This window comes from Jaculus jaculus, chromosome 1, assembly GCF_020740685.1.
Source record: "Jaculus jaculus isolate mJacJac1 chromosome 1, mJacJac1.mat.Y.cur, whole genome shotgun sequence".
Classification (NCBI taxonomy): domain Eukaryota; kingdom Metazoa; phylum Chordata; class Mammalia; order Rodentia; family Dipodidae; genus Jaculus; species Jaculus jaculus.
Window position 1 is genome coordinate 124752529 of NC_059102.1, and position 15140 is coordinate 124767668.

Sequence of the window (15140 nt, forward strand, 5' to 3'; positions counted from 1 at the left end):
AGACAGGTAGAGGGAGAGAGAGAGAACGGGCGCGCCAGGGCTTCCAGCCTCTGCAAACGAACTCCAGACGCGTGCGCCCCCTTGTGCATCAGGCTAACGTGGGACCTGGGGAACCGAGCCTCGAACCGGGGTCCTTAGGCTTCACAGGCAAGCGCTTAACCGCTAAGCCATCTCTCCAGCCCTCTTGCAAGTATTTTATTTATTTATTTTTTTGTTTTTTCAGGGTAGGGTCTCACACTGGTCCAGGCAGACCTGGAATTCACTCTGTAGTCTCAGGGTGGCCTCGAACTCACGGTGATCCTTCTACCTCTGCCTCTCGAGTGCTGGGATTAAAGGTGTGTGCCACTATGCCCGGCTAAGTATTTTAAATGGCTCTTGTCCCTTGGTCCTTCTCTGTGGCATTTTTGTGCTTCACTGCAGGAAGCCTCCAACACAGCCCTAGGAGGCAGACACTCTAGTTTTTCCCTTAACTGATGACAAAAGTCAGAAGTGAGACTTGCTTCAGTTTTCTGCTAGCTGGGGACTTGATTGTTGGTCTGCTTGACCGAACCTAAGGACAAGCAACTCAAGTTCAAGTGCCTTAGCACTGGGAAGGTCCAAGGCTGCCAGAGCACTGGGCCATGGAAGATAAGCAGAGACTTGGCCTCATGGGAGCCTTTATTTATCCAGGCACTAGATGCCTCCCACTCTGCCCCCCTTTGCTCAAGTTTTTGGAACTGGATGCAGCTCTCAAATCCATGGGTCACAACCAGCCTGGCCCCCAGAAATCCCTGACTAGAAGGTGTCCGCAAGAGGGGCTTCCCACTGAACATCAGCATGATCCTGGGTGGTGAACCTTCGTGTTTATATGCCTTTCATTGGGCGGCTTCCAGCAGCCTGAGGGCCCCACTGCCCTGCGTGCTCTCTCCCCAGCTCTCAAGGCCATAGAGAAGTGGATGTGACAATTATGATAAATGATGTCCTACAGTCATGGTTCAAAGAGAAGGAACACAGGCACTGGCAAAGGCCCCCTGCCCATAGGGAGGCAGAGCATAGGAAATAAGGCCAGGCCCTTCTTGTGCCAGAGTCCAGGCTAGGCCAGGCCCCTGATGTGCAGAGGAGGCGGCGTGATACCCAGCTCCTCCCGCAGAGCCGTCAGGGGCTGCTCCCAGCGTTGCTCATAGTAGAGGTTGAGGACACAAGGGGCCCTGCGCCCATTCTGAACTGCCCATGGGATGAGCTCCGAGACCAGTGCTTGCAGGCTCCTATGGGGTAGCAGAGGGAAGAAAAGATGTAAGGTCCCTAAGAGGCAGGTAGCTCTGTGTTCAGCAGTTGGTATCATTTTCCCAGGCAACCCTCCCTCAGACCTGAGCAGAAGGAAAGCTCAGGGAGGTAAAATCGCATACCCCAAATCACCATCTTGGATATACCAAAGCTCAGTTTAAATAAAAACCTGTTCAGTTCTACAAACTCCCTATACCTCACATTCCCATTGATTCTGGTCATTCTGACCCAGCCCTGAGGCCTGAGCCAAGAGACCACGGGGTCCAGGTTATTCATTACTCCATACAATTTCCCTTTCCCTCATCCTTCCCAGGGAACCATGGAGGGACCTGCATACCCTTCCTTCTTGCTGGAGCCCTAGCCCCACTTCTGCCCACCTACAGAAAACTTACTGAGCACGGAGGCGGATGGGTCCAAAGAGTGCACCCAGGACGCACATGGGCAGGCCTGTCTGCACAGCCTCAAACCACTTCACCACAATCTCCCCTGGGGGCAAAGCATGGGTGAAAGGTAAGTAGCTGCCTAGATGGTGGCTAGTGGTGACAGCCCCCAAAGAGGAATTTGCTCCTCTCAAGCCTCTTCTAGGGGTAGGGGAGTGGCCAGAGTGAGGCTTGGGGGTCAGCATGTAGATGGTCTCAAAAGCCATCTTTCTTTCTTTTATTATTATTATTATTATTGGTTTTCTGAGGTAGGGTCTCGCTCTAGCCCAGGCTGACGTGGAATTCACTCTGTAGTCTCAGAGTGGCCTTGAACTCACAGTGATGCTCCTACCTCTGCCTCCACAGTGCTGTGATTAAAGGCATGTGCCACCACGCCCAGCAAAAGCCGTGGTTTTAGTTCCAGTCCACCTGGAACTAGAGTGAGTTCTAGTCCAGCCTGGGCTAGAGTGAGACCCTCCCTCAACATCCTCTCCAAAAAAAGGCATACTAAACTGGGCATGGTGGATTAACCCCTATGTTCCCAGCACTTGGGAGGCAGAGGTAGGAGGATTGCTGTGAGTTTGACTCCAGCCTGGGACTAAAGTGATTCCAGGTTAGTTTAGGCCAGAGTGAGACCCTACCTTGAAAACAACACCAACCACAAAAATATAAACAAATGGGCTGGAGAGATGACTTAGCAGTTAAGCACTTGCTTGTGAAGCCTAAGGACCCCGGTTCAAGGCTCAATTCTCCAGGACCCATGTTAGCCAGATGCACAGGGGGGTGCACGTGTTTGGAGTTCATTAGCAGTGGCTGGAAGCTCTGGCGTGCCCCTTCTCTCTCTCTCTCTCTCTCTCTCTCTCTCTCTCAGTGCCTCTTAGTCTGTCACACTCAAATAAATAAAACTGAACAAAACAAACAAACAAACAAACAAGAGGTTGGGGAGATTGCTCAGTGGTTAAAGGTATTTGCCTGCAAAGTCTGCAGGCCTGGGTTCAATTTCCCAGACACCCACACAAAGCCAGATGAAAAAAAAAAAAATGGTACAGGGCTGGAGAGATGATTCAGTGGTTAAAGGTGCTTGCTCATAAGGCAAGTTCCCACATACAGCCATAGACACAAAGTGGTATATGCATCTGCAGTTTGTTTGCAGTGGTAGGAGGCTCTGGCATACCCATGCTTTCTCTCTCTCTGTTTCTCTCAAATAAATAAATAATAAAAAAAGTTAGCCAGGCGTGGTGGCACACGCCTTTAATCCCAGCACTCCAGAGGCTTAGGTAGGAGGATTGGCATGAGTTCAAGGCCAGCCTGAGACTACATAGTGAATTCCAGGTCAGCCTGGACTAGGGCAAGACACTAGTTTTTTTTTTTTTTTTTTGGGGGGGGGGAGGAATAAAAAAAGTTGTGCTGGCATGGTGACACACGCCTTTAATACCAGCACTTGGGAGGCAAAGGTATGAGGATCTCCATGAGTTCTAGACCAGGCTGGGCTACAGAGTGAGTTCCAGGTCAGCCTGCACTAGAGTGAGACCCTACTTCAAAAACAACAACAACAACAAACAAGTTAAGTAAAGACAGGCTGATAATGGTTTCTACAGGCCTCAGGGAGTTGCTGAGGCTTTCAGAAACAGGGAGCTCTGGAGGAGTGGGATATGTGACATTACATAAAGCAGGAGGGAAGGCAGACACTGAATTGGCTGATGGGTGGAAAGAGGTGAGGAACCCACCCCCAACAGATAGACGTGGTGGGGTCTGCTGCCATCACTCACCGAGGATGTTGGTGGGCATCCCCAACAGGGTGTGCAGCATGTCATGCACCTCGCGATACCGCTGAATCACATAGGCGAGCTCCTCATCATCCACAAAGCGTGTGGGTGCTCGGGTGTCTGGGGAGACCCTCTGGCAAACAAGATTATTTCCTTAGACACCTTCTAGGGCTCAACTAGCTAGCTTTTTGTTGACTTTCAACCCTTCCTACCAAACTCAAAACCCATCTCAGGACTGGAGAGATGGCTTAGTGGTTAAGGTGCTTGCCTGCAAAGCCAAAGGACTCAGATTTGATTCCCTGGGGACCCACATTAGCCACATGCACAAGGTGGCATATGTGTCTGGAGTTTGTTTACTAAAGGTCCTGGTTATGCCCATGTGCCCATACTCTCTCTTAATCTGCCTCTTTCTATCTCTTTTTTTTGAGGTAGGGTCTCACTCTAGATCAGGCTGACCTGAAACTCACTATGTAGTCTCAGGATAGCCTCAAACTCACTGTGATCCTCCTACCTCTGCCTCCCGAGTGCTGGGATTAAAGGCGTGAGCCACCATGCCTGGCTTCTATCTCTTTTAAATAAACAAACAAAAATTTAGCCAGGTGTAGTGCTGCATGCCTTAATCCCAGCGCTCGGGAGGCAGAGGTAGGAGGATCACCATGAGTTGGAAGCCACCCTGAGACTACATAGTGAATTCCAGGTCAGCCTGGGCTAGAGTGAGACTCTACCTCAAAATAAATAAATACAAACACATTAAAAAAAAAAAAACCCAACACACAACACCTGTAAACCCTGCTGTTTTGTCTACAGATGCCATAAGGGGAGGCCTCAGGCAGGGAGCATAGAGGGATTAACACCTGTGGGTCTACCCACTCAACTCACTCATGTTTGTAATCTGTTGGCCTCTAAAGTCCTTATTGGGGAAGAGGCACCAGGGAGTAGGCTTGTGGGTATGGACTTGCAGTTTTCCAAGACAAAAAAAGTTCTGAGATTTGCTGCACAAAAAAATATATACTAGGACTGGAGGGATGGCTTAGCAGTTAAGGTGTTTACCTGCAAAGCCAAAGGACCCAGGTTTGGCTCCCCAGGAGCCACAGCCAGATGTACAAGGGGGCACACTTGTCTGGAACTCGTTTGCAGTGGCTGGAGGCCCTGGCCAGCCCATTCTCTCTCTCCCCCTCTTTCTCTGTCAAATAAATAAATAAATAAAGATAGATAGATAGATAGATAGATAGATAGATAGATAGATAGCCAGGCATGGTGGCACACACCTTAAATCCCAGCACTCAGGAGGCAGAGGTAGGAGGATTGCCATGAATTCAAAGCCACCCTGAGACTATAGAGTGAATTCCAGTTCAGCCTGGGCTAGAGTAAGACCCCACCTTGAGAGAGAAAATACAAACAAACAAATAAACAAGGAAAGTAATGTTTTACATGTTAGGCCAAATAAAATGTATTATTAAAATTAACTGGGCTGGAGAGATGGCTTAGTAGTTAAGGCACTTGCCTGCAAAGCCAAAGGACCTTGGTTCAATGCCCTACTACCCATGTAAGTCAGATGCACAAAGTGGGCACATGCATTTGGAGTATGTTTGCAGTGGCTGGAAGCCCTGGCACACCCATTCCATCTCTCTCACTCTCTCTCTCCTTCACTCTGCCTCCTTCAAATAAATAAATAAATAAAATATTAAAATAAAGTTAATTAAAATGTGTATAAAACTGTCCAAAAAAACGTAATTAGGTAATTAATTTTACCTATTTACCCATGTGGTTTGAGTTCTATTTTTATGGGGTGCTGTGGCATGAGGCAAGGCTGGCCATTTTACTCACTATTGTAACTCTGGTGCCTGATCTAAAGCCTGGATGAATAACATCTTTTTGTTTAGAAAGTACTACTATGTAGCCTGTAACTCATGGAATTCCTCCTGCCTCTGTTTCCTAAGTGTTGGGATTACAGGTGTGTGCCACCATGTTTGATTTCTTTTCTTTTCTGAGACATGGTCTTGATATATAACCCAGTCTAAACAATCTCTTTAATTCGTGATGGTCAGCTCTGAGCATTTCTGTGGCCCCAGGCAGGGAGGGCAACTGTCCTCACTAGCCTGCCTCTGCCTGAGTCCTCAGCAGTGCCTGCACATAGTGGGGTTGCATGGTCTGCTTGTTCCCAAGGCATGATTCAGTTTTTCCAGAAGCCGAAGGATCTGAAAGTCCTCACTAAATTGGGGCTGCTGGCTCAGTGAAATGTTTGGTATGAATCTGTCGCTCTGCTAGGCCTCAAGATCTCCTTTCTAGTCAGGGGTGGTGGCTCATGCATGCTATCTCAGCAACTTGGGATAGAACGGAAGACTGCCATGAATTCAAGGTTAGCCTGAGCTAGAGTGAGACCTTGCCTCACAACACCCAGCCAATGGGACTGGAGAGACAGCTTAGCAGATAAGGACTTTGCCTGCAAAGCCAAAGGATCTGGTTCCATTCCCCAGGACCCATGTAAGCCAGATGCACAAGGGGGAACATGCATCTAGAGTTCGTTTGCAGTGGCTGGAGGCTCTCCCTCTCTCCCTCTCAAATGAATAAATAAAACATATATTTAAAAAAAATCAGCCAACCAAAATACCCACACAAACACATCTGTATTTCCTCCTGCCTGTGAAGCAGAAGTGATCACAGCAACAGCAGCTGAAAAGTCTGCTTCATGTCAGCTGCATATCACATCCTTTTTACAGTGCCATACTTTGTGCCCACAGTGAATATGAAGTAGATGCTATCAGACACAAGTAAGAAAGATAACCAAGTTGCTCAAGAAAACAAAGGAAATACAGTTGCTGAGTCAGAGGTTGGAACAAAGTCTGGATTCCAAAGCCAGTAGATTTATTTAAAGTCCACAACCAATGAGCATTTTTAAATGTTCTAGAGACAAAGGCTGTGTCCACATACTTCAGGTGAGCATTTGCCCAGGGTTGTAAAATGGGGAAAAAAGATGGAATATGATCTCTGCTCCTCTTAACTCCACAGCCCACACCTGCTTTCAGCCATGTCAACCTCAGCTCCTGTAGCCTCACCTTGAACCTTTACCTAAATCCCATCAGGTAAAGGAGTTCCCTCTAACACCGATTTCCTTAATCCAGAAATGCCCTATCTCCAGGATGTCACCCTAATAGAACAGCTGCTGGGTAAGGCAGACATGATAGTCCTGGCACATCCCTGTCTGTGAGCCCTGCCCCTCCAGAGCCACAAGGCTGAAGGCTGCAGGACCTGCAGAAGCTGTCCCTCCTGGGCACCACTTGGGGTGGGTAGCTGCAGCAGGGTTCCCACTGATGAAATAACGCACAATCTGGGGAAATCGGAGAGATGGCATAAATTAGGGCAGATGATTACTCTGCCAGGCCAAGTGTCAGGTGAGGGTAAGGGACAGGTTACTAAGGCACAGTAGTTCTCAACTGCTTATCAGGGGACCTTTGTGAAGTCTATTTGTTGTCACCACTGGGGGAGGTGAGCTTCTACTGATACTTGGTGGACAGGGGCCAGAGTTGCTGGGAGACAGCCCAGGCCCAGGACAGCTCTCAACCAAGACCCATCAAGCTGTCCTACAGTGACCTCTGCTCACCATTTTCCTTCAGTCTGACTAGCTTTCTGGCTCTTTGACTCCAGGGTGTGTATGTATAAATAAAAGATCCCGGGAGGAGACAGATAGGCAGGCAGCTGTATCTTAAGGTTCTTTATAAATCGGGTTGTGGGGATGAGGAGAAAGCTCAGTGGGTAATATACTGGCTTGCCTTCCAAAAACTGAGAACCTAAGGGCTTGGAGGGATGGCTTAGCGGTTATGGCACTTGCCTGCAAAATTAAAGGACCCAGGTTTGACTCCCAGGACCCATGTAAGCTAGATGCACAAGGTAGCACATGCTTTTGGAGTTCATTTGCAGCAGCTGAAGGCCTTGGCACACCCATTCTCTCTCTCTATCAGCATTTCTCTCTCTCTCTCTCTCTCTTTTTTTTTTCTTTTTGGTTTTTCGAGGTAGGGTCTCACTCTGGTTCAGGCTGACCTGGAATTCACTATGTAGTCTCAGGGTGGCCTCGAACTCTTAGCAATCTTCCTACCTTTGCCTCCCGAGTGCTGGGATTAAAGGCATTCGCCACCACACTTGGCTACTCTCTCTCTTTCAAATAAATAAAATAAAATACAATCTGAATCTGATCTCTAGACCTCACTTAAAAAGCTAGCACAGCAGCAATGATTTGTAATCCCACTGCAGGAGGTGGAGGCAGGAGAATCCCTAGTTTGTGAGGTTCAGGCCATTGTGATCCTGTCTCAAAGAGGTGGATGGTATTCCCGAGAGCACCAAAGGTTGTCCCCTGACCTCCGTGTGCACATGTACACACATAAACTCAAAGAGCAATCAATCAGAACATGTTACTATTTGTTTTTTCAAGGTAGGGTCTTACTCTAGCTGGAATTCACAATGTAGTCTCAGGGTGGCCTCGAACTCATGGCAATCCTCCTACATCTGCCTCCCAAGTGCTGGGATTAAAGGCATGCACCACCATGTCCGGCTTCATGTTACTATTTTGTTCAAAACCTTCCAGTGATTTCTTGCTCCATGTGGTGGCACACGCCTTTAATGCCAGCACTTGGGAGGCAGAGGTAGGAGGATTGAATGAATGAATTCCAGGTCAGCCTGGACCAGAGTGAAACCCTACCTAAAAAAATAAAAAATAATATATATATATATATATATATATATATATATATATATGCACATACATGTATGTATGTATGTATGTATGTATGTATGTATGTATGTATCTATCTATCTATCTATCTATCTATCTATCTATCTATCTTCCAGTAATTCAGTGATTTCCAATGACTATTATAAAACACAGATTCCTTCCTAAGGCCCCAGCTGATCTCTCAGCTTAACTCTGTAGTGTAGGTCTCTCTCATTCACTCCTCTTGGTATTTATTTTTTTGTTTTTTTGGTCTTTCGAGGTAAAGTTTCACTCTAGTCAGGCTGACCTGGAATTCACTGTTCTGTTTTTGTTCACTGTAATAATGATAGAAGCCTGGGCCTTGTGAATATTGGGCAAATACTCTATCACTGAGTTATAACCCTGTTCTCCAGGTTTTTTTTTTTTTTTTTTTTTTTTTTTAGTTTTTTCGAGGTAGGGTCTCACTCTGGTCCAGGCTGATCTGAAATTAACTATGTAGTCTCAGGGTGGCCTCGAACTCTCGGTGATCCTCCTACCTCTGCCTCCCAAGTGCTAGGATTAAAGGCGTGCGCCACAACGCCCAGTTATCAGTTTTTTGTTTTTCTAGGTAGGGTCTCACTCTAGCCCAGGCTGACCTGGAATTCATTATGTAGTCTCAGGGTGGCCTTGAACTCACAATAATCCTCTGCCTCCTGAGTGCTGGGATTAAAGGTATGTGCCATCATGCCTGCCTTTCTTTCAATTTTTTTTTTAAACACAAAGTCCTTGAACTTGCTGCTTTATCTGCTCAGTGTTCTTCCCCAGTGCTCCACAGGACCAGCTCCTCATTTTCCAAGTGTTCTCAGAAGGGCCTCTCCTGACCATCCTATCAGAAGTGCAGAGTAACCTCTGTCCTTTTATCTTGTTTCCCTCAGAGCACCTATCTCCTGGGCTGTAAGCTCCCCAAGGGCAGGATTTCTGTTGCTTTTGTTCATGTCCCCATGACTAGGAACAGTGTCTGTTAGTTACATTCTTTTATACATACACATACACACACACACACACACACACACACACACACACGTTTTTTGTTTGTGTTTTTCGAGGTAGGGTCTCACCAGCATGCCTGGTTTTTCTTACTACTTTCTAATATCTTTTCCAAGTAGAACACAAGCTGCCCAAGGACAGGGACCTTGCCTGCCATACTCAAGCTCATCGAACATTGGACAGCACATGGCACATGCTGAATAAATGAGATCTGCAGTATTTGAGAACCTTCTTTCCACCATCCTCCCCGCCTGGGGCTGGACTGCCACACCCTAGGAGGGCAATGTCCCTGGAACAGGCCATCCACAGTACAGGAGTTCAGACCACAACTGGCGTTGAACCCTGGCTGAATGACATTAGCAAGCTGTTTCACTGCTGATTCTGTTTCCTCATGTGTTGCAAGAGGATGACAACAGAACACACCTGACTGGGTTGTTAGGAGGATTCAGAGCTCATGGATGAGCCTGATGTCTGGCCAACAGTTGGAGGTCAAGAACCACCACACAGTGCCATCATTTGCAGTAATGTTCCCAGCCCACTTGCCTTTTCCACACAAGATGGCATAGCCTGGACACAAGCCTGAAAAGCACTTCTGCCATGACAGCAGCTCAGGCATCTCCTGCCTCAGGTTATCATTCCGTTCCCACTCCCAGGGTGACTGCCAGATGCACAGAAGCTGTAAACTCACATTCACATCTAGGAACTGGAGATACTCGCGGCCAAGGGAGCCTTCAGGCAGGCTCTGCAGCTTACCCAGGTCAAGGGTAGACAGTGAAATACGAGGACGCTCCCTGAAAGGCAGAATGCAGGATTTGGATACTGGAAGGGTGTCAACAACGGCTAGTGAAAGGCCCACCTGGAGGAAGCTTTGGGTGGGAGTATGGACAGAGCAGCAGTGAAGCTACTACTGGCCAGGCCAATATCAAGGACTGAGGAGACATGCTGAACCAACCACCTGGTTGCTATGTCCCAGGGGCACCATCGCGTTAGGGAGAGAGGCTTCAGATGTGATCAGGGCACTCTCAAAGATTAAGAGGCAGGGCACGGGTCCAGCCAGTGTGTGAAGAGGGGTACAACTAGCACGTTAGGGAGCCTGATGAAGGTCAGTCCTATGGCTAGTACTGGGCTGGGCCGCCCACTGCACAACCCAGAGGTCATCGTTGTGCACACATGTATGTGTGCTCCCAGCGTTGAGCCAAATCTGTGCTGTAAGCCCCACCACTCTGAAGAGCCCCCTGGGCGAAGAAGACTGATGTGTGACTCTATGTAGAGATCAGGACCCCTAAGGAATGCTCCCAAAACTCTAGGCAGAGTTGGAACTTACTGTAGGATCTGGGCACCTTCTGGATCCTTTTTCATCTGGTCCCTGAGGGCCTTCAAGGTACAGTGTCCAGTGGTCTCCCCTAGAACTGCAACCATGTCTGAAATGACAGAAGTGGGTAGAGATGGGTAATCTTAGGTCTGTATTACCTGACTTGGATTAAGCATTGCTTTATTATTTATTTGAGGCAAACCTAACACACTGGCCTTTTTTTTTTATGCACAAGAATGAGAGAGAGAGGGAGGGAGGGGAGAAGGGAGGGAGAGAAAACTGGCTCACCAGGGCCTCAACCACTGAAATCAAACTCCAGATGCTTGAGCTACCTAATGGGTACGTGTAACCTTGCACTTGCCTCACCTTTTTGTGTCTGGCTTACATGAGATCTTGAGAGTCAAACATGGGACCTTAGGCTTTGCAGAAAAGCACCTTAATTGCTAAGCCATCTCTCCAGTGCCCCCATTTTTATTTATTTGGGCAAGAGAGAAAAAGGAATGGGGTAGATAGAGAATGGGTATGCCAGGGCCTCTAGCCACTACAAACAAACTCCAGACAGACGTGCCACCTTGTGCAGCTGGTTTATGTGGGTACTGGGAATCAAACCTGAGCCCTAAGGCTTCACAGACAAGCACCTTAAATACTAAGCCATCTCCAGCCCTTTCCAGCCTTTTTTTGTTTTGTTTTGTTTTGTTTTGAGGTAGGATCTTGCTCTAGCTCAGGCTGGTCTGGAACTCACAGCAATCCTTCCTCTGCCTCCTGAGTGCTGCGAATAAAAGCCTGCACCACCACACCAGGTGCTATCATTCTTTTTCTTAATTTTAAAAGATATTTATTTGTGCTGGGCATGGTGGCATATGCCTTTAATTCCAGCACCCAGGAGGCAGAAGTAGGTGGATCACTGTGAGTTCCGGGCCAGCCTGAGATTAGAGTGAGTTCCAGGCCAGCCTAGGCTAGAATGAGGCCCTACCTCATAAAAAAGGTGAGCACATGTGTCTAATACATTTTGTTTATGGTGGCAAGAGGCAGTGGTGTGCTCATACACATATACATAATAAGTTAAAAAACATAACGGTGCTGGGGATGTAGCTCAGTTGGTACAGTCCTCGACTGGCATACGTAAGGCCCTGGATCCCACCTCTAGTACTGCATGAAAGGTGGTGCACACCTCTAATCTGAGCTCTTGGGAGGTGGAAGCAGGAAAATCAGATGTTTAAGGTCATCCTTGGCTACATAGATTTTAAGGCCATGGGGTTGCAGAGATGGGTCAGCTGTTAAAGCACTCACCTGCAAAGTCTAATAATGTGGGTTTGATTCCCCAGTACCCATATAAAGCCAAATGCACAAAGTGGCACATGCAGGGACTAGAGAACATGGCACACCCATTCTCTCTCTCTCTGCTTGCAAATAAATACATTTAAAACACATTTTAGAAAATATTTTAATTTTTATTTGAGAAAGATAGTGAAAGGGAAGAGACAGCCACTGCAAACGAACTCCAGATGCATGCACCACCCTGTGCATCTGGCCTGTGTGGGTCCTGGAGAATTGAACCTGGGTCCTTTGGCTTTACAGGCAAGCACCTTAACCACTAAGCCATCTCTGCAGTCCTAAAATAAACATTTTAAAGAGTTTAAGGCCAGGCTGAGGTACATGAGACCAAGACTCAACAAACAAACAACACCTTAACGGGGGACTGGGGAGATGGCTCACCGATTAGTAGCTTTTCTTTTATTGTTTTTTTTTTTTTTTGGTTTATTTTTATTTATTTATTTGAGAGCGACAGACAGCGAAAGAGGCAGAGAGAGAGAGAATGGGCGCACCAGGGCCTCCAGCCACTGCAGACGAATTCCAGATGTGTGCGCCCCCTTGTACATCTGGCTAACGTGGGTCCTGGGGAATTGAGCCTCGAACCAGGGTCCTTAGGCTTCACAGGCAAGCGCTTAACCGCTAAGCCATCTCTCCAGCCCCCCCCCTTTTTTTTGAGGTAGGGTCTCACTCTAGCCCAGGCTGACCTGGAATTCACTATGGAGTCTCAGGGTGGCCTCGAACTCACAGCAATCTTCCTACCTCTGCCTCCCGAGTGCTGGGATTAAAGGCGTGCGCCACCACGCCCGGCATTGTTTTGTTTTTTAAGGTAGGGTCTCACTATAGCTCTAGCTGACCTGGAATTTACTCTGTAGTCTCAGGGTGGCCTCAAACTCACTGCAATCCTCCTACCTCTGCCTCCCAAGTGATGGGATTAAAGATGTGCACAACCAAGCCCAGCGATTAAAGGCTTTTGCTTGTAAAATTTGCCTGCCCCCATTCCATTCCCTAGTACCCACATAAAAGCCAGATACACAAAGTGGTGCAAGCATCTGAGTTCTTTTGTAGTGTCAAGAGGCCCTGGCACGCCCATACATACACTCTCCCTCTCAAATAAATAAATAAATATCCTGCAGAAATATTAGAACGGTGCAGTCAATTCCTTGCGGGAAAGTTATAACATTATGGGGGTACTTATATGTCTTTTAGTCCAGAAATTCTCAGTATGGCTGAGTGAGAATTAAAATTGGCTGATGTGGGGCTTAGCGGTTAAGGCATTTGCCTGCAAAGCCAGAGGATACCGGTTCGATTCTCCAGGACCCACGTAAGCCAGATGCACAAGGGGGCACATATATCTGGAGTTCGTTTACAGTGGCTGAAGGCCCTGGCGTGCCCATTCTCTACCTATCAAGTAAAAAAATATATATATTAAAAAAAAAAATAAAGTTGGCTGACGTGCAGAATCCACTCCCCTTTCCTCCTCCTCTCCCGAGGCCTAGCCCATTCAGTGATTCTGGCGCGACTGAAGCAAGCGTCCTAAGGTGTAGCCCAGGTTTGGACGCCAGGGGCGGATCTACTCCCCTGTCGTCACCAGGAAACGGAAGCTTTGACAGAGGTCGTGACCTATCCAAGGTCAGGACTGACTGCCGGGACGCAAGCGCGGAGCCCTGGCTTACCGTGGCGATAGGGGTTGTAGAGCGCCATCCCCGCCGAGCCGGCGGCCAGCAGCGCCTTCTGCAGCGGGGAGGTGGGGATGTGGTCTGGGTACAGCCGGCGGGCACCGTGGCTCCGGGTCCTGAGGAGCACATCTGCGGGGAGGCAAAGGGCCGAGGTGAGGGGGGCCGGCCGACCTCTGGCTTCTCCCGTTTACGCTCGGGGACACCGTGCCGCTTACCTGTGGCAGGCCAGGGGCCGCCGGGAGACCAGCGAAGGGGGCGGCGGGCCCGGCGCAGGAGCGTCGCCATGGCAGCGGATGCGGGCGGGCGGTGGGCGGGGCCTGATGGCGCGTCGAGGTCGGCTGGATGGAGCGCCAGAAAAGTCAAAAGACTGCATCGCGACTGCGTTGTCCGTAGCTTTCTGAAGGTAAACGCCCGCCTGTGCCCCGCAGAGAATCCTATGGCTAAATGCACGTGTTCTGTACACCACTTGACTGCCGCAGAGATCAGACTTAACCCGCACGCCTGGTGGAGGTGAAGGCATTAGGGTCAGGAACTGAAAAGGCTACAGCGAGTTCGAGGCCATCCCGTGATCCACCTACTTCTGCCTCCTGGGTGCTGGAATTAAAGACCCAATTTAACCCAATAATAGAAGACTATTTGGAAAGAAGGGATTCAGTGGACGGAATTATGATTTATTGTCTAAACTTATGGAACCTGTCCATAAACAGTTTTTAAAAAGCCAGGCATGGTAGTGCACGCCTTTAATCCCAGCACTCGGGAGGCAGAGGTAGGAGGATCTTTGTGAGTTTGAGGCCACCCTGAGACTTCATAGTGAATTCCAGGTCAGCCTGACCTAAAGTGAAACCCTATATCGAAAAACTAAATAAAATAAACAAGACAACCGTGGTGGCTCACGCCTTTAATGCCCCACTCGGCTGACAGAAGAATCATGATGAGTTCAAGGCCAGCCTTGAATTACATAGTCCCAGGTCAGCCCTACCTCAAACAAACGGGCTGGAGAGATCGCTTAATGGTTAAGGAGCTTGCCAAAGAACCCAACTTCAATTCCCCAGTACCCACGTAAGCCAGATGCACAAAGTGACGCGTGCATCTGGAGCATATTTGTAGCAGCTGGACGACCTGGCGCGCCCATTCTCAATAAATAAATAAAAATATTTAACAACGATTTAGGCCTTGAAAAGGTTTCCAACACCTCTGGGAAGAAGTGACAAAGGAGTGCCTAGTGCTGCAATATCTCTATCACACCTTCCAAGGCTCGGGGACCATTGTGGAAGAGGTGGCGGAAAGAATGTAAGAGCCAAAGGTAGGGTAGGACTCCGTACAACGTGCTCCCTCCAGACATAAAATGGCCTGGATATCCATGACCTCATAGTGCCTGACACTACCTCCACAAGACCATCATAAAATAGGAGGAAAAGGGCTGGAGAGATGGCTGAGGGGTTAAGCGTTGGACACCGGTTGGAAGCTCGATTCCCCAGGACCCACATTAGCCAGAGGCACAAGGGAGCGCACGCATCTGGAATTCCTGTGCAGTGGCTGGAGGCCATTCTCTCTCTGCTTCTTTGTCTGTCGTTCTCAAATAAATAAATAAAAATAAAAATAATAGGAGGAAAAGATGATCAAAATAAAAGAGAGAGTGGGAGGGGATATGATGGAGAG

General features: G+C 48.3%; 1 protein-coding gene across 2 annotated transcripts; it reads right to left on the minus strand.

Annotated features, from left to right (window-relative positions):
• Positions 1-643: 643 nt before the first annotated feature.
• Positions 644-13780, minus strand: Coq4 (coenzyme Q4). Of its 2 annotated transcripts, XM_045160065.1 has the most exons (7): positions 13697-13780; positions 13479-13610; positions 10504-10600; positions 9868-9970; positions 3452-3581; positions 1656-1749; positions 644-1244 (listed from the first exon to the last, which is right to left on the minus strand). In XM_045160065.1, the coding sequence occupies exons 1-7, from the start codon at positions 13764-13766 to the stop codon at positions 1073-1075; spliced, it is 798 nt and encodes a 265-aa protein (XP_045016000.1). In that variant the 5' UTR covers positions 13767-13780; the 3' UTR covers positions 644-1072. The 2 variants fall into 2 exon arrangements, with proteins under 2 accessions (XP_045016000.1, XP_045016002.1); XM_045160067.1 differs by lacking the exon at positions 1656-1749.
• Between the last annotated feature and the right edge of the window lie 1360 nt (positions 13781-15140).